The sequence below is a fragment of the Vulpes lagopus genome, chromosome X (genome assembly GCF_018345385.1).
Source record: "Vulpes lagopus strain Blue_001 chromosome X, ASM1834538v1, whole genome shotgun sequence".
NCBI classification, from domain to species: domain Eukaryota; kingdom Metazoa; phylum Chordata; class Mammalia; order Carnivora; family Canidae; genus Vulpes; species Vulpes lagopus.
Window position 1 is genome coordinate 36332976 of NC_054848.1, and position 25016 is coordinate 36357991.

General features: G+C 37.0%; 1 protein-coding gene across 8 annotated transcripts in view; it reads right to left on the reverse strand.

The window, feature by feature from the left end:
• Nucleotides 1-25016, reverse strand: part of CASK (calcium/calmodulin dependent serine protein kinase) — a 345585-nt gene that overhangs the window by 267396 nt on the left and 53173 nt on the right. For 4 of the 8 annotated variants that reach the window (XM_041740867.1, XM_041740864.1, XM_041740870.1 and 1 more), the window contains exon 2: nucleotides 11558-11688. In XM_041740867.1, the coding sequence (XP_041596801.1) occupies nucleotides 11558-11688 (131 nt within the window). The remainder of the gene's footprint in view (nucleotides 1-11557; nucleotides 11689-25016) is intronic. The other 4 variants (XM_041740872.1, XM_041740865.1, XM_041740871.1 and 1 more) reach the window with 1 other exon arrangement.

The following is a 25016-nucleotide window of genomic DNA, read 5'->3' on the forward strand; positions in this document are numbered from 1 at the left end:
AGATGGAATTTGCTTTGACGTGGATGGAACTGGAGGGTATTATGCTGAGTGAAATAAGTCAATTGGAAAAGGACAAACATTACATGGTCTCATTCATTTGGGGAATATAAAAATTAGTGAAAAGGAATAAAGCGAAAGGAGAGAAAATGAGTGAAAATATTAGTGAGGGTGACAAAACATGAGAGACACTTAACTCTGGGAAACAAATAAGGGGTAGTGGAAAAGGAGGTGGGCGGGGGGTTGGGGTGACTGGGTGATGGGCACTGAGGGGGGCACTTGGTGGGATGAGCACTGGGTGTTGTGCTAAATGTTGGCAAACTGAACTCCAATAAAAAAAAAGGAAGAGATGGAGATTTATTAACTAGACCAGTAATTATTCCACATAACAAACATAAATTCACTAGCATGAATTCACTAATTCATAAATTAAATCTATTAAACATTCATGTATCCTGAGGAAAACAAGTGACAGTTTTTAATTACACTATCAGTTACATTAGTCAGAGTTTACCTATACAGAACAATTTGGATTATTTGGAAACCAAAACCTGACATTAAAATGTTTTTGCCTACATGCCCAAATTTTTATGGGCTAATTATCCATTTTGTGGATGAGTGTATTGATTAGGAGGAAATTTTTTAAAGTTATTTTAAAATAATTGTTCATTAACAGAAAGTGCAAAAATAGCACAGGAGAGATTCTGCATATCCTTAACTCAGTTTCCCACGTAGGCGAGCAAAATTTGTCACCCCAAACAGTGTTTCTTTGGCATGTGGACTATTTTAGGCTGCTCACTTTTTAAAAAAAATCCTGGAGATCAATTTTTTGCCCTCGACATCTAGGTGGTTTCTAGAAGTAACCACTCTCAGAATATTGATATGGATCCTTCTAGTTCTTTGTGTAGGTTTTTTTCTACATAACAAAATACAGTTTATACTGTGATTTCTCATTTTTTATTTAAATAACAATAGAGTTTGAGGTAGCTCTATGGCTTAGTTGGTTAAAGCACCTGTCTTGTAAATAACAATAAAGTCTGGAGATTATTTTATATCATTTATATTCTCCCAGGCTGGTTATTTATTTTTTTAAAAGATTTTTATTTGACAGAGAGATACAAGTAGGGGGAGCAGCAGAAGGAGAGGGAGAAGCAGGCTCCTCGCTGAGCAAGGAGCCCAATGTGGGGTTCAATCCCAGGACCCCATGATCATAAACTGAGCTGAAGGCAGACACTTAACCAACTGAGCCATCCAGCACCCTAGGCTTATTATTTTCATGAAACAAAGAGACTTAACCAGTTTTTTTCTTTTTTTGCCTTCCCCCTAAACTATCTAAAAAAAAAATTAGAGGATCTACTTCAAAAGAGAGCTATCACCATAGATAACTACAGTATAATATGAACTAGGTGCAGTAGACAACACCCTGGAATGACCTGTTGGATCAAAGTCCTCTCTGTGTTCCACTGTTTCTGGATGGCCCAGCAAACACTTGTTTACCAAACATTTACTCTTTCCAGTCTTCCTATGAATTGTCTTTCTTCCCTTTGAAGTACCAGATTCATGCCCCTTTTCCCTTAAGTCTAGAATGACATATATATCTCATTTTGCCTGTCTTTGAAATCTCATGTTTATATGGATTTCCTGTACACACATAGTTAAGTTTGATATTATCCTGTTGATCTGCCTCATGTCAATTTAATTTTTAGATCAATCAGAAGAAATCTTGAGGGTATCAGAAAATTTTTCCTCCCCAGGACCCCTGCTGGTAACACCTAGTTATTGTTAATAACTAACAATAGTACAATGTCAACACCAGGAGATTGACATTGGTACAATCGACAGACCTTATTCAGATTTCACCAGTTTTAAATGGACTCGTATGCACTGTAGCGCTACTAAATTTTATCATTGTGTATAAGTTCACGTAGTCACTATCACAACAAGAGATATCACAACTGTTCACAAAGACCCCCCCCATGATCCTAATGTACTATCCCTTCAGAGTCATACCTACCTCCCCTTCTCTCATACTTCTCACAAAGTTTGTGATCCCTAATGCCTGACAATCACTAATCTATTATCCAGTTCTATAATTTTATTACTTAAAAACTTACATAAAGGGAATCACATGGTTTATGACCTTTCAGAAATTATTTTTAAAAAACATAGCATACATAATTCCCTTGAGAGCTATCCAAGTAGTTGCATGCATCAACAGGTTTTGTGGGTTTTTTTTTTTTTTTTTGCTGCATAGTTATTCCATGGTAGGGATGTAGTCCAATTTGTTTAACCATTTACCCACTAGAGGACACTTTAATTCTTTCTACATTCTAACCATTTCAAATGGAACTGCTATGAAAACTTGCTTGCAGGTCTTTGTGAGAACATAGGTTTTCCTTTCTCTGAGATGTACATTTTCCTGGAGTACAACTGCTGAATTGTTGAGCAAGTCTATGTTTAATTTTTCAAAGAAACTGCTATACTATTTTCCAGAATCACTTTATCCTATATATTCCCATCAGCAATTTATTTTTTTTTATTTTTATTTTTTTAAAGAATATTTTATTTATTTATTCATGAGAGACAGAGAGAGAGGGAGAGAGAGAGAGAGAGAGATTGGCAGAGACACAGGCAGAGGGAGAAGCAGGCCCCATGCACCGGGAGCCCGACGTGGGATTCGATCCCAGGTCTCCAGGATCGCGCCCTGGGCCAAAGGCAGGCGCCAAACCGCTGCGCCACCCAGGGATCCCACCATCAGCAATTTATAAAAGATCCAGTTTCTCTATATTTTTTCCAGAACATAGTATTATTTTTTATTACAGCTGTTCTAATAGTTGTGGTATAAGATCTTGTTGTGGTTTAAATTTATATTTCCCTAATAGCTACGGATGTTAAACATTATTTTCATGTGCTTGGTAGAAACTTGTATAATTCTTTTTTGGAAAATGTTCAAGTTTTTTACCCACTGGGTAACTGGATTCTTTTTTAATGTTGGAATTTTGCTCTTTATCTTTAAATTGTACACTTGGTATCATGTCTAAGAACTCCGTATCCTAGGTCCTGATGATTTTCTGGTATGTTTTCTTTTAAAAGCTATATAGTTTTATGTTTCACCTTCAAATCTGTGATAAACTCTGAGGTAATTCTAAAATATTAGATTTAGATTGAGGTTCAATTTTTGGGCTATTGCTCTATTACCATTTGTTAAAAAAAAAAAAAAACACTATTCTTGTCGCACCTGGGTGGCTCAGATAGTTAGGTATTGGACTCTTGGTTTCGATTCAGGTCATGATCTTGGGGTTGAGATCGAGCCCTGCAGTGGGCTCCACGCTTAGTGAGGAGTCTGCTTGAGAGTCTTTCCCCCTCTTTTTCCCTCTGCTCCTCCCCCACTTGCTCTCGCTCTCATTCATAAATAAATAAATGCTTTAAAGAATTATTCTTTCTTCACTGAATTGGGCTTGAGTTTTTGCCAGAAATCAGTTGGCTATAATTGTGTGGGGCTACTTCTGAGCAATCAAATCTGTTCCATTGATCTCAGTCTAGTCCTCTGCCAGTACCACACAAGACAGCTATATAAATCTTAAAAAGTGGGGTAGAATGATTTCTCTCACTTTATTACAGCTTTTCAAAAGTTGTTTTTTCTATTCCTGTTCTTTTGCCTTTCCATTTCAACAACAAATCTTCCTGGGAATTTAACTGGAATTGGAACAAACCCATAGATAAATCTGGGAAGAAATGACATCTTTGTTGAGTCATCCAATCCATGAAGAGTACATCTGTCCATTTATTTAGATATTTGAGTTCTTTCATCAGAGATTTGTAGTTTTTACAAGACTTATAGATATTTTATGGGATTTATACCTAAGAATTTCATTTTGTTTTTGTTTTGGGCAATTGCAAATAGCATAATGCTTTTAACTGTGGTTTCCCAGTATTCTTTGCCAAGTAAATAGAAATAAAGAAATATAATTGGTTTTGGTATGTTCATCTTATATTGCTGATGAACTTACTTATCAGTTCTAGAGGTTTTGTTGAAGATCCTTAGGATTTTGTATATAGGCTTTCATGTCATTTAGAAATGAAAAGTTTCATTTCTTCCTTTCCAAACTATATGCTTATATTTTCTTTCCCTGGTTTATTGTGATGATTTCCAACACTAGGCTGAATAAGAATGGTGAGAATGAACAGCCTTACCTTGTTCCCATTCTGAGGAGAAAAGCATTTTGAGTAAACTTTTCTGAAAAAAAATAGTAAGGTCTATGTTTAAATCCATTTTTTTTTTGCATGTGGATGTCCAATTGTACTAGTACCACTTGCTGAAAACACCATCCTTTCCCCATTGCCTTTGCTTTTAAAGATCAGCTGGCCGTATTTGTGTGGATGTATTTCTGGGCTCTCTTTCCTACTGATCTTTTTGGTTTTCTCGTTCACAAAGACTACACTGTCTTTATTATTGTAGCTTTAAATTAAGTACTGGAGTAATGTCAGTCTACCAACTTTGTTCTTGATTGCTTTAAGCAGCAGTCTCTCAAATCAGGAGAAAAAAGTTGCAATCAAAAATACATTTGTACGGTCTTTCATATTTACATATGCAATTACCTTTACTGATACTCTAGGTCTTCTCATAGTTTTAGTTACTATCTAGGGTTTTCTTTCGAGCCTAAGGGACTACTTTTACTATTTCTTGTAGGACAGGTTTGCTTGTGATGAATTTTTTCAGTTTTGTTTATCTAAGAAGGTCTTTATTTTTGAAGTATTATTTCCCTGGATGTAGAATTCTTGGTAGGCAATCTTACTCATTTTGAAGAAGTTACCCTCTTATCTTCTGGTCTCCATGGTCTCTGACAAGAAGTCTGCTATTAATCTTATTAAGGATCCCTTGTACATAATGAGTTACTTCTGTCACTTCTGACAGTTTGATTATGAAATGTCTTTGAGTTTACCCTACTTGGAGTTTCTCAGGATTTTCTGATGTGTAGGTTTAGATTTTTCATCACATTTGAAAATTTTTTGGCCATTATTTCTTCAAATATTCTATCTCTTTCTCTCCTCTCCTTCTGGGACTCCAGTTATACATATGTTCATGTGCTTGATGGTATCCTACATGTCTCTGAGGTTCTGTTAATTTTGCTTAACCTTTTTTTCTTTCTGTTCCTCAACTTAAATAATCTTAATGGACCTATCCTTAAGACTGCTAACTCCTTGTTGTCTGCTCAAATCTTCTGTTGAGTACCTCCAGTAAAATTGTTTTTGTTTATTGTACTTCTGCACTCCAGAATTCCTACTTGGGTGTCTTTTTATGGTTTCTCTTTATTGGTAGCTTCTATTTGGTGGGCTTATTCTCATACTCTCCTTTAGTTTTTTTAGACAGTTTCATTTCTTTGAACACATTTAAATAGCTGATTTAAACTACTTTTCTAGTCAGTCCAACAACTCAGTTTGCTCAGGGATAATTTCTATTGATTGCTTCCCCCCCCCCCCCCCCGTTAATGAGTCCTACTTTATTTCTTTGTATGTCCCAATTTTTTGGTTGAAAACCAGATGTTTTAGGTCAACTCTGGAAATTAGAATCTCCTTTCCTCTAGAGTTTGCATGTGGATGTCCAATTGTACTATACCACTTGTCAAAAACACCATCCTTTCCCCATTGCAGTTTTTATTCTTATTTGTTTAGTGAGTTTTTGTTCCTACTTGTTGAGTTTTTGGAACCAATTCTATAAAGTCTACATCCTTTGTTGTATGTGGCCACTAAGTCTCTCTTGGTTAGTTTAGCTGTTGCTTATTCAGGGGCTGTGTGTTAGGGCATACCTTTAACCCTCAGGGAGTTGACAACTCTGCCTTAGCGTTCAATTCCTACTTGCACAGCCTGAAAGCCACAGTTGAGAGCTTAAGGCCTTGTTAGGGCTTTTCTGAGCATATGCACAGTCTCATACATGTTCATGGCCTTCTTGATTCCCACAAATATGTTTGTAGCTTTTTCAGAGCCCCCACAGACCTCTCACTACCCAGTTTTTCTTTTTAAGCTTTTAGGTTAGCTTTTTGTTTGCCCCAGCTGTTACTCTCTATGGCCTCAGGTAGCTGTGAAGGTAAACTGTCTCTGAAAATTTTCAACAGATGCCCTCAGGAAAAAGGTATTTTGTAGTAGGCAATCTCTGAGTCAGACCAAATAAAGACAAGCCTTGCAAGTGGGGTCCCTTTCAGGGAACTACCAGATAGATCAATAATGACAATTTCGTGGGCCAGAGGCTTTCAAGGAATTCTATCCCTGTTCTGCCTCCTTTGGTGGCTTCAAGGCTCCTGGTTTTCACCATGAATTCTTTGTTTTCAAGGTTACTATGGAACTGGAGAGAGGGGGATGGCAATGGGGCAAGTTAAAATGCCACAAAGCTCACTGTTCTTAGCAAGAATCAGCAGTTTTTCCTGAATAAATTCTTCCTGCGTAGCTGCAAGCCTTTGGTTAACTTCCAGAGTTCTGAAAAAGTTGGATTCTATTTTTACTGGTTTTCCTCTTTCTTTTATGGCGAGGAGAATTGTCAAAGGTTCTTATACTCCTCCAATTTCACTGACATCATCTGCTACCTGGGACCTTTAGAATGAGATATTCTTAGAGACTAGGTAAACTGGAACCCAATCTATATTCTTTCTAGAAGACAATATTCTTCTAAAATAAAAACTGCCATTTTTGAACTTCTAAAATTGAACCATAAAGAAATGAGTCCCTTCAAGATCTGAGAACTGTCAATTCTGTTTCTAATTCTATATATTTTACCTTCTTTAAAATTTCCTTAAAACAATTTACCTAAATTAATTTTGATACCTATTTTTAAAACAAAAAAAGCCTAATTTAATTAGTGGTTTAGTAGAGTAAGAGATAAAATGTGCATTAATTAAAAGTTTTAAGATAATCATCAAGGAATTTCATTAATAGAGGCTGTGTATGTAAGTATGAAAATATCCTCTGATGAGAAGTAATATCCTAATATAAATTCACCCAGCTTTCATTTAATAAAAACTTGTTATTCATCTCATGTTCATAAGCATCAATTTCATTTTTTCATACATGTGAAAGAAGAAACTGAACTAGTTAGGAATAATATGCCTTTTTAGGAATCTAATAAAAGCTATGGACTTTCTTCCTACAAATGAATATATATGTTCATTTAATTCTGCTTACAATTTAAGGGGTTCTTGGATACCCCACAGCCTGTAAATTAAGAACTCCTACTGAAAAGAAATTATGATTTTATTGGGAAAAACAGAAAACAGATATTCAAATAATTACAATAATTTCACCTTCAGTGGAGCAAAGAGAATTTAAAATATTAAAACATACAAGTGGTCTCCAACTAATACATAGTATTTCATTTCAAAAGCTAATTTGTAAATTATGTATTTAGAATTTATTACATGTTCTTATAAAACAATGTTAGAAACAATGGCTGGAGACTATTAAACCATAAGCCTCTTAAAAGTAGGTGCTCTTCAGCAAAAGATACAGTCAACAAAACTAAAAGACAACCTACAGAATGGGAGAAGATATTTGCAAATGATGTATCAGATAAAGGGCTAGTATCCAAGATCTATAAAGAACTTATTAAACTCAACATCAAAGAAACAAACAATCCAATTATGAAATGGGCAAAAGACAGGAACAGAAATCTCACAGAGGAAGACATAGACATGGCCAACAAGCACATGAGAAAATGCTCTGCATCACTGGCTATCAGGGAAATACCAATCAAAACCACATTGAGATACCACCTCACACCAGTGAGAATGAGGAAAATTAACAAGGCAGGAAACCACAAATGTTGGAGAGGATGTGGAGAAAGGGGAACACTCCTGCACTGTTGGTGGGAATGTGAACTGGTACAGCCACTCTGGAAAACTGTGTGGAGGTTCCTCAAAGAGTTAAAAATAGATCTGCCCTACGACCCAGCCATTGCACTGCTGGGGATTTACCCCAAAGATACAGATGTAATGAAATGCCGGGACACCTGCACCCCGATGTTTATAGCAGCAATGTCCACAATAGCCAAACTGTGGAAGGAGCCTCGGTGTCCATCAAAAGATGAATGAATAAAGAACATGTGGTTTATGTATACAATGGAATATTCCTCAGCCATTAGAAACGACAAATACCCACCATTTACTTCGACATGGATGGAACTGGAGGGTATTATGCTGAGTGAAATAAGCCAATCGGAGAAGGACAAACATTATATGATCTCATTCATTTGGGGAATATAAAAAATAGTGAAAGGGAATAAAAAAGGGGAAAGGAGAAAATTGAGTGGGAAATATCAGAAAGGGAGACAGAACATGAGAGGCTCCTAACTCTGGGAAACGAACTAGGGGTGTTGGAAGGGGAGGTGGGCGGGGGGTGGGGGTGACTGGGTGACAGGCACTGAGGGGGGCACTTGATGGGATGAGCACTGGGTGTTATGCTATATGTTGGCTAATTGAACACCAATAAAAAATAAATTTATAAAAAAAGTAGGTGCTCTTTTTATCTGTCTTTGTATTATAATGATCTGTCCAAGTAAACAGAATATGTTAGGACCTCAGATGACCCTTTTCAAAACCTATTTTACTCAATAATGTATTTGAATACAAATGCACTAAAATAAGAAAAAATATTGAGGCAATGACAAGGTCAAATAAACCACAAAGACAAAAATTTTTAAAAAATGGAAGTGATGAATCACTGAATTCTACTTCAGAAACCAATATTAACTAAGTAAAATTTAAATTAAAAAGTAAATTTAAAAAATAAAAAAGAATAAATAATAGATTTTAAATTATGTGTTGCTTGAAAGAGGCTTAATTAGACGAGAATGTAACAGTAAATAAAATTATTTCTGGATATTCTTATTCAAACTTACAGCAGATTCCTTTTGTTTTAAATTTCACTTCAAAATATGTTTCTTCTTAATATAGCATCTCTTACACTTAACCATGAATGAGGTCATTTTTTTGGACCTAAAAGTTTGTAAATGGACTGGAAGGGCAAAAGGGATAAGATGTTTTGCCTGCAGTGACTGGAAAGGAGTTAGAAGACATTGGGAAGGGGAAATTGGTCAGCGGTTTTATATATATAAAATGTTTATTATATCTATCTTAAAATGTATCCAAGTTAAAGTAAGATAGTGTGAAAATGAGTAATAAAAGGATATGGGGGGCAGCCCGGGTGGCTCAGCGGTTTAGCGCTGCCTTCGGCCCAGGGCATGATCCTGGAAACCCGGGATCGAATCCCATGTCGGGCTCCCTGCATGGAGCCTGCTTCTCCCTCTGCCTGTGTCTCTGCCTCTCTCTCAGTGTGTCTCTCATGAATAAATAAATAAAATCTTAAAAAAAAAAGGATATGGGATGCCAGTGGAAGGAAGGAAGGAAGGAAGGAAGGAAGGAAGGAAGGAAGGAAAGAAGAAAGAAAGAAAGAAAGAAAGAAAGAAAGAAAGAAAGAAGAAAGAAAGAAAGAGAAAGAAAGAAAGAAAGAAAGAAAGAAAGAAAGAAAGAAAGAAAGAAAGAAAAGGAAAAATGGTGGAAGGATGTAGTGGAAATGGAATTTTGATTTTGCTTCTTGGTGCTAAAGAAGATGGGAAAACTACATTTTGGTGCCATAAATATAAAGGACAAGTGACACATTTTCATTTGAGTAACAATGAACCCTTATCAAAACCAGATAAAATCATGAGTAATATGTGGAATTCAACTGGTATCATATCTTAAAGGCTGTGGCCCAACCACATAGGATCAATGAAATGACCTGGCCTTGTCTTCACAATAGGACTTGGAAGACATTTATATAGCAAAAGCAATGCCGAAACAATGAAGGAGTGAGCCACAATTTCAGTGGCAGGCTCCCATATATTATTAGGTAAAGACAAGATACATTCAGAGACATGTACTACAAGTGAGCCCCCTCACGCCCCACCCTTTTAAGTTTGGCATTTGATTGCTTAACTAGGTGACAATTAAAAAAAAGAGGTTCAGCCTGGCAGTCTGAGTCTGTAGCAGCAGAGATCCCTTGCTGAAAAAATCTGTCAATAAACCTCAGCCAACTGAGAAAGCAATCAATTGCCTCCCTAAAAATGTCTTTAGCCAAGAGAGATTCAGAATTAGGTATAACAATGAGATAAATCAATATAAAATTGGTATATTGAGTAACTGATTTAGACTTGTGATTTTAAACTAGACTCTTACTAAGTTCATCAACAGTAACAAAACATTTAAGAGAAATAAAGATTCAACACATCTACAGGTTTAATAAACTAGGTTCAGGACCTAGGAAGGTTTTATTAGTTAACAACTGAGGTACAAAATATCAAATACAGTATATTAAACTTACATGCAGTAAAGTTTTAAGAAACTTAAGGAAGTTGCAAAACCTGCTTGGAAGTAAATTTTAAATTCTGCTAAATTTATAAAATAATTTATATAAAAAAGTAGTAATAGCCAATTTCGGAAGATAAAACCATGAGATCTAAAACCTCTGAATCTTACCACAATATTTTAAGGATTAAAACACTTTAAAAAAAATCAGTTCTTGTTGTAACAACAATCTTCTATAATCAGTATATGGATAATAGTAATAATTCAAAGGGTTAAAAAAGTATTTAAAAGCAATGATCCTCAAGAAAGATCTACAGAAACAGATTAACCTGGAGCTCACAGTATGTGGGATTTTACTTTTCAAAGTTAGGATAATTGGATAAAATATAAATAGGCTACTCTGCCTTAGCTTTTCCAACTTCAACTATCAACTGCATTGTTCTTGGGAGATTTAAAAAGAATAAAGAAGGATATCTTTTATTGGACAGTCAAAAAGCCTGAATTTAGAAGACAGGCTAATTAGAAAAATAAATATAATCAATTGTGCCAGCTCAAGTAGGAGCACATGTGAATTGTGGCTATGTGGAACTAGGAGTTAAATTCTATTAAAAAAAAAGTAACTTTAAAAAAAAAAAAAAAAAGTAACTTTAAAATGCTTACCTACTGTTTAAAAATATTTACATATAAATATGATTGTCCATACCAAGGTCTTAAAACCAAGTTTAAGTCCTGCATGTCATAACAATACTGATCTTTCAAATTTTCATATATACTCTTCTAAGTGACATAAACCAAATGTGATCTAGGAGTCTTTAGTTCTATTAGACCATAATCCTAAAGATGGTTAAGTTATGGATTTAGAAGGAATTCATCTTATTTCTTCTGAGCCTGCAATTATCATATCTTTGCCATTATTTCCCCTTCCTCCTCTCCCATCCCATCTTCTGTACCACAGGACCCAAAATTACACCCTACAAAAATATATATCCAGATCTCACTTTCTTCCTAGTCAAAAATCGTAGGCCTAGAGCAGTCTTATGTTGCTCTCTAACTGTAAATTACTCTAGCTATCTTTCAAATACCATGTTCTAGAACTGACAGAATGGAATTTAAACTGTCTCCACCCACTTCCCACTATATTATACCCGCCACTTCACCACCCCCAGATGAAAGTTAGGTTGATAAATGGATTTTGGAGATGAAATAAAGCCAGACATCAAATAACTTACTTGAAATCCATCTCTTACCTTCTGTACTTAACCCTGGACTTGATGTGAACTTGGCTACATCAACAATTTTTACAGCAAACTGTTGCCCAGTTTCTCTGTTGATACATCGTCGTACAACACTGAAGGGACCCCTTTAAAAAAAAAAGAAGCCAAGTTTAATTCATTGATTAGAGTCCCATCAACATCTTACTGATGTCTCATAGTCTACTTTAGTTTAAGATTAAATTTAAGTACTATAATTTTGAACATATTTTTCTATAATCTATGAGGTAAATCACAAACTAAAGTTATTAAACCAGAATAGAAAACAAATTTGCATTTCAAAATGACTTATGAAGATACTAACTAGTATGCTTATATTCAAGGCAAATAATCTTTGTAATATTCTCCATATATTATCAATATCTTAAACAAAATAAGAAATCACAGCGGTAGTGCACACAGCTTTTACCTTTTGAAGCCGAAACTTAAGTTATTGACCCCTTCCCTTTCATCTTAACTACCACCTACCCAATTCTTCACTACCAAGTCCTACTGAGCTTCTCTCAAATTTTTCTCAAGCCTGTCCACCTCTTTCCAGGTATCATAAACTAGTCTAAGCTACTACCATCTCCTGACAGGACTACTGAAGAACTTGTTTCTCCCACTCATTCTTGTTGTCATGTTTTAAAAATGAAAATCTGATCTTATGTTTCTGCTCAAAATCCCAGAGAAAGAAAGTATATTCAATGCATATATTTGGTTAAGAACTGAAATACATAATTCTCAAATAGGAAAATACACCCCAGCAAAATCTAGCCAGAAGACTTGAAGAGGGAATTCATAAAGAAAACCCTTGCATGATTTTGCCTCCAAAAACCTCTCCAGTCTCACGTGAAGTCACAGAGAAATCTATCTTCCTTCAAGTTGCCATAGTAAAGCAAGTCCTTTCTACCAGGAGAGCCACTGGTTCAGCCATTTGAGTTATCTAGCTCTTTCTCTAAATTGATACAGCTCTCAATATTGGCCATACAATTCAATCAACTGGGATGATTGATAAAACACCAATGCCTGGGCCCAGGCATTACACACACATACACACACACACACACACAGGCACACACAGTTCCTTGTGATTAATAGTTATCAATTAAGTTTCTAAAGATAATCCAAAGACTGATCTGTACATGAATTGACTATTAAATAATACAGAATACAACAGCAATATACTGATTTATCTGAAGGCGAGTATAGTTTAAGTCATTAAATACATGTATACACATGTGTATTCCGCCCCCCACCCCAGGAAACATAAGACCATCTTTAGCTTTTATAGGTAAAAATAGTACATATGGACGTCTGTGGTCAATCAGCAGATAAGTTCTTCATTTACATTGGGACACTTGTGATACTGCCTGCCTTAAAGGAGAAGTTGGTCTTTCTCTCAATTAGGGAACAAGTAAAAGAATGTAATCTAACCCAGACTTAAACATTTCTTGAACATCATATGAATTAGTTGATTTCACCATTCCATCATCTGGACATCAATTATACCACAGCTTCAAAACTCTCTCTTCAAGCAACCTAACAAAGCTCAACTGGAAGGGGAAAAAAAACCCAATAATGTGTCTTTCAGAACACCGAAGAAAGACCTTTTTGGCAACCACTGCTCAAAGATTTTGCTCTAAGAGAAGACAATACAACAAAGTGAAGCAGGACTTACACAAATGTTTTCATTCTCAATCTGGATGTCTTACTTGTGACTACTTATCCTGACGACAGCAAGTAATTTCAGAAATGCTTAATGTAATTGGTTTTTGTCCACACATAAACCCTTGGGATTCTATTTATATATACATTTATGTAGTGTGCTTCAATTCACTACATGTTTTTGGAAATTTTCCAAGATCTGTATGTGGGATTATTCGTGGACAATAGAGTCAACTTTTTTACTTTTTCCTGTTTGAAGAAAGGTGAGGAAGAAAGCATAGCTTCTCTCCCTACCCTTTTAGTAATAATAAAATGAAGAAAGCTAGAGAGAAAGGAGAGAAAAGGGAATATGGAGGAAAAAAAGGTGTTTAAGTCTAAGAAGAGAGGGTGTAATACAGTAAATATTTTATACTTATTAATTATACTTGAATGATATTTTAAGGAACAGCAAAAATTCAGGAGGCCTAGATCTGGCCATTTGTTCTGGCCAAAAGTCTTCCATGCTTGAAATTTCATCCTTACATTTTTTTTTTTAGTCTACAATACAGTTGGTTCTCGAGTATTTATGTGGGGGAAAATACTGACAGATAGTTGTAAGCCATCATTATGAACTACTATCTTTCTCATATTTTTACTAATCCTGGCCAGTGTGTTAATTGAAATGAAGGAAGATAATTGATAGCATTTCAGAGTTGATAAAATAGATGTTCTTTGTTTGACTCTTTTAGAATGGTGAATTTGGATTAGGATTGTGGTACAAGGTTCCATTTGAGGCAGGTGGTAGCTTGCAGAATTCTGTTAAGTAAAAGGTCAATGAAACCAGAATTGTACTATGTTGTACTACGGCCTGCAGCTGTGTCTCTATGCAATCACAAAGTCCTCTCCTCTGGTGTTCATTTATGTGACAAAAGGTTAAGACTGGGAAATGAGCAATTTTTAAAAAGAGATTTATTTAGCATTTGAGAGAGAGAGAGAGAGAGAGAGAGAGAGAGAGAGAGAGAATGAATGAATATCCTCAAGCAGACTCCCTGCTGAGCGGGGAGCCTGATACGGGGTTGGATCCCAGGGCCTGAGGATTATGACCTGAGCTTAAATCAAGTTGGACCCTTAACCGAGCGAGCCACCCAGGCACCCCGGAAATGCATAATTTTGATACTAAAAGTAAATACATAAAAAAGGAAACTAGAATTAAGTGAAATCAGGCTAGAATATAGTATGTTGGTATCCAGGATAATAGGATAGATTTAACACAATGCATCTAATTTATTTTCCTCCCTCAACCCCACTAAAATGGTACCAAAGAGGCTATCACTGTTTAAAAAGGACTGGGAGAAATGAGAGGAGACAATAGTAATCATCAAATTTGGGAAGCAAAAAAGCAGATGGAGTAGTGGTAACTACTGACTTAGGCGAGTCAGGAAAGCTGAAGTGCAAAGAGAAAATAAGGAAAAGTTCATAAGCCAAACCCATTTACACTCCAGAATTCTCAAGAAATTATTGAACTGATAACACCAGATGACCCTGGAACTAGAGGTTAAGAAGGTGGGGCTAAAAGAACAGGTTTGAATGAAATCTCTAGAGAAGCAGAGTCCTAGATCTCCTCCATACCCATAGTCCATCCCACTGAGCAACTGTCCTACCATCATTCTATCAGAGATCTACTCTAGACAGGGTAAAACATAGGCTCTGAGAACTGGAGGCACAAGGCAGTTGAGGAAATGGGTACTACTAAATGGAAAGCAAGGGGATTGATTAAGTGATCACACACAAACTGAATGCAGACAGTGCTCCCCTTTCCCCCTTCACGGGGTGGGGGTGGGGAGGATATTAGAAGCTAGAGCTTTATCCTTCAGGCAGGAGAAGAAAGATTTTGTTGCCTATCTGACCAGCTCCCCTTTCCTCAGAAGGAAAGACCTATATAAATAATGACTTGAACTGCTTGATGAGCTCCACCACAAGTTCAGAACTCTCAATCAGCTTTCAGTCCCTCTACTGCAGGCTTTCCAACCTCAGCACTACCAACATGTTAGCCTGGATAGTTCCTTGTTGTGCGAGGATGTCCTCTACATTGTAGGATGCTTAACTGCAATCTGGATAGCACCTTTTGACGCAGTTTTGACATCCAAAAATGTCTCCACACATTGTCAAATGTCCCCTGGGGGGCAAAATTGGCCCCAATCGAGAACTACTGCTCTATTCGTACTCATGAGTAGACCACCAAACTCCTAAGATATCTGGAGAGTAGACTCATTTGGAAGATAGAAATCACAAAACAGAAAGAGCAACCTAAAGGAAGAAGACTAAACAAGAACTAAAAAACCTTCAAACGACCAAGAATATCCTCTGAAAGCTATTATAACCATGAAACAATAAAACTTTCAGAAAATAAAAAAAAAAGAGCTCTTGAAAAAGAAATACCTTAAGAAATTTAAAACTCAATAGAAGGGCTAGAAGATAAAGTTGAAGAAATGTACCAGAAAGTAAAGCAAAAAGAAGTAAACAAATGAAGTGGAAGAACTCAAAAGAATCACCCAGGAAAATTTTCCAGAACTAAAATCATGAGTTGCCAAATTAAAAGGACCCACCAAATACTTGACAAAATAGATAATAGACTCCTGTCCATACATGCCACTGTGGGCTAGATTTTCCAATTTTCAAAAGTGGAGGTAAGGGTGTGCTGGGAGGGAAGGATCATATGGTTCACATGCAAAGACTGCAAACCAGTATGGCTTCTGATTTCTCAATGGCAACACTAAGAGCAAGAAGACAACCTAGCAATTCCTTCAAAATCACGAAGGAAATCTCTAACTTTTAATTCTATATCCAGCCAGAAAAATCAATAATCACAAAGACATTTTCAGATATGAAAGAGCTCAATAAATTACTTGCAATGCATACTTTCTGAAGAAATTATTTTAAGATGTTTGCCAAAACAAGAGACTAGATCAGTGAAAAGGATGTCAAGTGACAGCAAAAAGGAGATCCAACACAGGAGGTACATAAAAGGAGCCCCCAGGAGTGAAAAGGAGGGAGATATCAGGCTGACAGCCAAGTGTCAAGGAGAGGTTAACCAGTACAGACTGTGAGCTGTCAAAGATTCCCAATGCCACTGATCCCCTTTCTAACCTCAAAACAGGAGTGGGTGTGCTGGCCCCAGATTCTTCTGTTTTGCTTTTTCTGACCAGGGGATGTTAAGAGTCCTGCTCTTCTCTGCTGCCTAGTTTAGCAGAAGACTATCATTTCGCTCCACAGCAGTTGGAATATTCCTGAGACCTGGAGGAAGGTCTCAGTTGGACTGAAAAGCAGGAGAATGTAGAGCAGTCCAAGCCCCCTGACCATGTCCCCTGCAGAAGAAAAAGCCAGCCCCCATAGCACCAATATCCTGCTTGTGAGGAGCCTCGTGTCCTGGGATTTACTTGGGACCTTGCCAACTGACTTCCCAGAAACAGTTCCTATACACTCTCAGGTTATCTGAAGCCAGACTGAACAAGAGGTTCTGTTCAGCTTTCCTTCTCCTGAGAATCTTCATACACTCCTGGTAATATTGTCCTCCTTTCCTTTCATACCCAAGTTTGTCTTTACTACTCAGTTTCTAAAGACTAAATAATATACTGTTTTGGCATGCATAACTAGGTGGTAAAGCCATAAAGAAAACTAAAAAGAATGATTAATATAAAAGCCAGGAGAGCAGTTAGGCAGAGCGAGAGGTTGTTTTTGGGAAGGGGCATATAAAGGGCTTTTAAAGGTACTAGTAATATTCCATTCCACCACCTGGATGATGGATTCAGGAGTTTTCATTTCAGTATTATTCTTTAACATACACACATACTTTATACAATCCTCCATACACATGTTTTCTAGTTTAAAAAATGTTTTTAGTGGCTTAGAGGTATATCCCTGAGACCTTGCTAATCAATGAGTTTAATTTTTTTTTACGTATCTGTACAAATAATTTTGATACATATAACTGAAAAAAAACCATGTTTGAATCTCAAACATAATAAGGTTAACACGAATTATATTCATTGTAACAGGGTGAACTTCTTGTCCATATCATAGGCCTAGAAGCTTCATTGCTTTCTAACAAATTATGCAATGTACCACAAGAGATACAGGAAAACTGTGAACAAAAAGAACTGCCAATTAACGAAAGGAAAGAGCAGGATGGGGTGGGGAGTGAAGACCAACAGCAAATTCATATTTTATATATATATTTACATACACACAATATATATATAGATACATATACACACAGTTGATATACAGTCAATCCTCATCATTGGTAGAGTATTTATGAAGTCACTATCCAAAATAGTGGATATTTGTAATCCAAAATCAATACTCAACTGCACTTTTACAGTCGTTCACAAACATGCCTAACAGCAAAATATCTGAGTCACCTGATGTGGAAGTTACCAGCTAAGGTTGAACAAGGTGACACTCTGCCTTATTGTTTCAGCTTGTCATACTATAAGCAAATGTACTTTTTGCCATTTAGTGCATTTTTTACATTTTGTACTTTTTATTGGTCATTTCACTGTTTATAATGGCCTTCAAGGGTAATGCTGAAGGGTTGTCTAGTGTTCCTAAGTTCAGGAAGGCTGTGATGGGCCTTAAGGAGAAAATATGTATGTGAGACAAGCTTCATTCAAGAATGAATTACAGAGCTGTTAGTCATGGTTCAATGTTGATCAAACAACAATACATATGAAATAAGGTATCTTCAAACAAAAATACACATAAAACAGGTCATGTACTGATTGGTTGAAGAAAATGTAACCAAAAGCTCACAGGACCCTAGCCCTGTATTTCCCCTAGGAGCAATGGTTCAGCATTCATTTAATGTTTGGGGCAACTTCATAGAACATTACTACTGCAAATAATGAATATCACCTGTGTGTGTGCATGTGCATATAGGCATATACATATAAACAAACACGTGTGTATTTGTATTATGAAATGTGTATTAATAATATATAGTATTATATTACATGTGTTTAGAATATAAACTCAATGAGTACCTGGTAAATATTAAACCCTCAATAAATATTTGGTGAATGAAGTATCAAAAATAAACTAGGAATGAGCAAGCCACTGATAAATTTATCATACCACACAATTTTACACAAGTATATAAAACTGGAAAAATCACGGTACTTTTAGCTATTTCCTTACCAATTTACTAAGTATGTATTTTCCTAGGACATTCTATACAGTTCTGATGTTAGTTGAGGGAAATAAATGGTGGATGGGTAAAAAGGAAACAAAGTAAAATATAATAATGATGACATTAGCAGTAAGAATAAAATCTTAACTACATCCTAGAGAGAGAGACAGACACATACACACATACATATATATAAAATACCTAATAAAGTTAATGGTAGTCTCTTCCTCCTATTTCAACACTGTTAAGTCATTAGCAATAAAGAAGAGCTCATACATATCATTCCATCAAGAAATTCTTTCCTCGTCTTCCTGTAGTTTTACAATAGTGACAGGACAGGAATGTTGTTCTGACACTTTTTCTCTTTAATAGTTCTGGTACCCACCCCCACTTCCAACACAACCCAAGCTGTGTTACTTTAGGTACAGTGACTAAACCAGAGGAAAAAAGTTTGCCTAATCATAGCAGTTTAGCGCTTGCCTTCAGCCCAGGGCGTGATCCTGGAGTCTCAGGATCAAGTCCCACGTCGGGCTCCATGCATGGAGCCTGCTTCTCCCTCTGCCTGTGTCTCTGCCTCTCTCTGTGTGTGTCTCTCATGAATAAATAAATAAAATCTTTAAAAAAAAGGAACGCAAATGAATTGGAAAATTATTAAAATCAAAGTCTCAGGAACTGTTGCGTAAATGTTAACAATTAAAGATCTGGCAGAGGAATTAAGCTCAGTACAATTCAGATTGTTCCTTGAAAATAAAAAGGGGAGGCTTATTTGAAAATTTGGCAGTGGATCTCCAATAAGCTAACAGAACAAATCTAGCTTAACTGTCAAAGCTAAGTAATTCAAAGAGTTAAGACTAACATTTACTAACTCGGTACTTATATTGGCATAATTAGTACCTCTGTCAAACCTTGATAGTTCACTGAAAAGTTCAATAGACTTTTCTTTAGATTTTATGTAGCGCACCATTCTCCGGTCTGAATCTACATAGGATATATTCACCACTTTTAGGAGAGGACTAACTGCAGAGTATACATAGCAATTTCTGCTAATCCAAAAGTTCTAGAAAACTTGATTGATATGTTTTCATGTGTATGTGCGAGTACCTGTGTTTGAAGGGCTAGGCTTAGGACCATAGTAGAAGGATACAGACTCTCAGTTTTTGTTAGCTCATATATGATGGAGCATGCATCAAGGAGACTTGCTAAGAGAAGAAAAAAATATTTTTGTACCAGATAAGAAACAGGAAGAAGAGCAGACAGAGGAGGAAGGAAAAGAAAACAAAACAAAACACGAAGAATTGTAAAATAAACACACCCCAAAGTAAGAATTCTGACTTGGTTGTACATATTTAGGCCTTTTTAGCTAAATATATAAAGAAGTTTCAAGATATTGGACTTTGAAGCACTGACATTAAAAAATTCTATTGATCCTTGCACATTTTATTCATTTGCTTCATTTTCCCCCATGGAAGTAAGACCAAAAAAAAATAAATAATACAAAGAACAAACAAACAAAAGATTAACAAAGCAATTCTTGCCCTTAGGAAACACCCAATCTTAACAGATTACAGTTGGTACATACACATAATTTTAGGATAGTGTTAAAGAACAAGGTATTAAAACAGTATAATACCAAGAGTTTATTATCTGTGGATAGGAAGGTGGTCAGAGAAAACCTCTATGAGGGCTTGGAAAGATGAATATATTTTTCAGGCCAACAAGGGAAAGGGGAAAATTCTAGAAATTAGTAGAAGCATGTGGAACAGCCTCCAGTCAAGTCAAAGCATGGTTTGTGCTGGATATTGCAAGCTACTTGGTACTGCTGGTGTGGAAAATCAGAGGGTGAGAAGTGGCTGGAAAGGGAAAAGGGCAGAAGAATGGAAGATGGGTTGAAGAATGAATGGGGGCCAGTCAGGAAGTTACTACATTAGCTTAAGTACAAGGTGACAAACAACCTAAACCAATACAGTAGAGGTAACTAAGATACTTAAATTGACAATGTAGAGGGGCACCCAGGTGGCACAGTTGAGCAACCAACTCTTGGTTTTGGCTCAGGTGGTGATCTTGGGGTTGTGGGGTCAAGCCCTGTGTCAGGCTCTGTGCTCCATTCGGAGTCTGCTTGGGACTCTCTTTCCTTCTCCCTCTGTCCCTCCCGCCTCGTGCTCACATGTGTGCTCTCTCACAAATAAATAAATATTTAAAAAAAAATTGACAATGTAAAAAAAAAAAAAAAATTGACAATGTAGTGAATGATTAGCTTGGGGTGTCAGTTGAAAGAATGACTTACACATTTCTGGCAACAGTTACTGAGTAAATCATACCACCAGATGAGAGAGGAGCTACATGACAAAGAGCTAGTGGAAAGCAGAGAAAGGAAACACATGGTTGTTTTGAAAATACTTATTTCCAAAATACTGATTTCCATGAACTATCCAGGCAGAGATCTATAGAGCACAATTAGGCAGGAATATAAAGTTCAAGGAAGGCGTCAACATGCAGATGATGAAGACAACACCAACTACTACTGAGACCATACCATTTGCCAACCATACTGCTAGGAACTTTATATGGACTCTCTCAATTGTAAAATATATCATTATTTATCATAGCAGCCAAGAAACTATTAGCCCCATTTTATAGATTAGGAAACCTAGGCCAAGACAGCTTGTCTAGGGCCAGACAATGAATGGTAGAGTCAGGACTGGGACCAAGACATGGAACTCCAAGATCCAAATTCTCAATCTCCGTACTACGGAGGCATGAGTGAACAGGAACTAAATGAAGCCATTCATGTGAACAAGAATTCTTAGGAGTACAGACCAGGACAGAAGACAGAGCCCCAGAAAACAAACCCATCTCATTTCTCTGAAAGGAATTGCTGTAAACATCCCCACAGAAAGACTACAAGAAGCCCAGAAAGAAAAAAAAAAGTGCTAAAGGCAAGCTCTTAGAACATAGGATTTTATAGAAATACCAACGCAATGACCAACTGCTTAGCAGAGTGAGCCCTCGGCACAAACACAGAGATTCTCCCCATTCCTTTTGACGCAAGCACAAGAAAAGCCTAATTTTCATTTTTAAATTAAGAGCTGCACATTCACATTGTTATTTTCTATTTATTTATTTATTTATTTATTTATTTATTTATTTATTTATGATAGTCACAGAGAGAGAGAGAGGCAGAGTCACAGGCAGAGGGAGAAGCAGGCTCCATGCACCGGGAGCCTGACGTGGGATTCGATCCCGGGTCTCCAGGATCACGCCCTGGGCCAAAGGCAGGCGCCAAACCGCTGCGCCACCCAATGATCCCACATTGTTATTTTCTAAATGTGGGAATATACTTTGGAAACTGATCCAAAGAAAATATTTAGTAGAGAAACAACTTTTGGGAAACTTGCTCCTGACTTTCTACTAGTGTCCATGAACTTAATTACTTTATAACTAAAGTACTAAAATGATCACAATTGTCAAGTTCTGCATGCATATTCTAGTTTTTATAAACTGAAACTAAAAATTATGGAAGGCTGGCAGTATGAAGTCACACTGTAAATCATATTTATAAAAGGAGTGTGAGGGGCAGCCCAAGTGGCTCAGTGGTTTAGTGCCTGCCTTCGGCCCAGGGTGTGATCCTGGAGTCCTGGGATCGAGTCCCACATCGGGCTCCCTGCATGGAGCCTGATTCTTCCTTTGCCTGTGTCTCTGCCTCTCTCTCTCTCTCTCTGTGTCTCTCATGAAAAAATAAATAAAATCTTAAGAAAAAAGAGTGTGATCTGTTAATATGCCACTAACATAGTTCTCCAAATGCTACATTATTCCTGTAAGAGTACTGTTGCCTGCCATTAACTAATATTTGGGCCCACAAGTTACTATCTTCATTAACAGATTTTTTTTTCAGTGATACTTCTATGGAGTACTGTTAATCTCTTCCCACTCCGAACCACATTTTATGCATCTCCATAATAAGTTAGACCCAATTCTGAATTAAACAAAATGAAGTTATTTCATTTAAATTACATAAATTAGTGAAAGAAACCTCAAAGCCAGCAATCCGCTCCTTTCCCTATCATTCATTTTAGTTGCACATTTAGGATTATGCCAAGTTTATATAGTAGCACAGAAACAAAAATGGATTTAGCTAACACTCTAAGTTGGGGTTTCCCAAATTGGCATCTTGTGGAGTCCTTAAGGAATAAAAGTTTCTCCATCAAGTTTGGCAAACACCATATAAAATATTACCCACCCAATTCCAGCCCCATATTCACATCAGCAGCTAAGTCTTAAAGTCAGAAAACCAGCATCTCTCTCATACACCACCCTCTGCTCCCATCACCCACATTGCACCTATTAATCAGAGTGTTCCCCGAAAAGCATGTTGGACTGGTGATCTAAATTTTAGTATTTATTATTTTTTTAATTTTAGTATTTATAATCACACTACAAATTACAAAGTTGTAATGGCTGTGAACATTCCAATTTCAAACTTTTTTCTGAAACAAATATTCTCCCACCCAAACAGGGCATATAAACTGTTGTTTAAATTCTTAGAGAGGGAGATAATCCAATTGTTTGCTTAGTAAAGGATGGAAAAGATTTAACTATGCAATTTAAATGTCTATTCATTAATACTCCCAAAAGTAATTTACTTTTTACAATTGTTAATATAAGCATATTCAGCAGGCAATAATGTAACCTCTGGTCTTTTAACCAAAAAACAGTTAACAAAAAGGCAAAGCATACAAAGGAAATAAGCATTTATACCTAATTACCCAGCTCAGTGCAGGGCAGCAGAAAATAGGTTTTGAATCATAATTGTAGTAATCAGTTTTTAGGTCTAAAGGAGGAGATGATCTGGAAAATAACTGCTTTGGGGGAAAAATCAGAAAATAAGAGTATAAAATAAGTGAATATAAACTGTTTAGGCAAGACAGTAAAATCAAACATTCAAACCGTTGGGGGATTTTTCAAGTTAGGTAAGAAAGCAAAGTCACTGCAATGTTACAAGGAATATGCAAGTTAGTAAAGCTCATTTTTAATCAGTTTCCTGGGGATGGAGCAACCCTTCAGTGCTTATGTCAGGACTTCCTTTTAATCAATAAGGCATGTAAGTGAGCATAGAGGACGAAAAGAGAAAAGGACCAGTATATTCCTCCACGCATCTGAAACTGAACTCCTGAGCTTTTGTCTCCCTCCTCCCATCTCAGCTGAAGGCCAACTCCACATTGCCTTCCAGTTGCTTAGCCAAAACCTAGGGTGCCATTCTTCATCCCTTTCTTATTCCAATTCATTAGGAAATGCTCTTGGCTCAACTCTGCTGAGATCTTTGGTTTCATTTGTTTCAAGGAAATTTGTAACCAACCGTTGGAACAATTTTATGATGGCTGAATTAAAACTCCCAGGAAATAATTCCAATATCTAATTCAAGTGTCGGTACTGGCCTCAGTTGAAGGTCTTTTCTCATTCAAAGGGTGGTTTTCCTGGTGCTTAGTAAGTAAATATCTTGGATACTGTGGCCTTTATATTAGACTCTTGATCAAAGAAGCTTCTATTTTAGCAGGCTGTCGCCTTGTTTAGGTTCAGTATGTAAGTTCTTGAGTTCTTTTGTGGACTTCAGTTCTGATGACAGTTGTTTAGTTTTGTGGACTTCAGTTCTGATGACAGTTGTTTAGTTTTCTGAGCTCTTTCAGTGTTTTGGTCTGCTTCCTCTTTTCCAGTGCTGCTGATATGGGGCAAAAGGTACTTCTGAGGACTACTTGCTTTCCTCTGGACAACTTTGAGGGGGCAGGTATCAGCAGCTCCTGGGCCTGGGTCTCCTTCTGCCACAGGGTGGAGGGCAGGGAAACAAATGACTGCTGCTACCACAGCCTGGTCTTTGATCTTGTTACTGCTGTAGGCAGATCAGAGGACTGGGGCCTACTTGTGTGTGTGTGTGTGTGTGTGTGTGTGTGTGTGTGTGTGTGTGGTGGTGGTGATGGTGGTGGTGGTGGTGGTGGTGGTGGTGGTGAGATAGGGGACTACAACAGCCAGGACTTTGATGCTGCTACCAGATCAGACCACCACCCACCAGGGCCCCAGGCTTTGCTGTTCTTAATGGGGCTGTGGGCACATCAAACTGCCTTGCTGGGCTCCAGGTGTGGGATCCCACCAAGTCTCTGTTGTGCTTCCCCTTTCCTGGGCAAAGGGGCTAGAGAAAACAGGATTTTGTTTTTGTTTTCTATGCCCTTTGGTGGTTCTGGGTAGTAGGTCTCTCCAGCACCCAGTCCATGAGTAAATGGGAGGTAAAAAAGAAAACCCACTGAATTCCCCACAGTCATTCCTCAAGTACTACTACCCTACCTTCTTTCCACTTCTGAGTCCTTTTATTGCCGTCAGTTAAATAATTTCCAAGGCATTTATAGTTGTATTTATTGAGGAGGGGCAGGAAAAAGTGAGTCTAAATCATCTTGTTCCAGAAATGGAAGTTGGTGCATTTTTAACATCTTCCCTTCTGGCTAGTATTTGGAGTCCATTCTATTCAAAATTTGGGGATGAGTTACAGTTCTTTTACATCCAATAGAGCCAGTTCAAAATAGGAGCCATTAAACTTGTCAGGTGGATGCTATAGTTTTC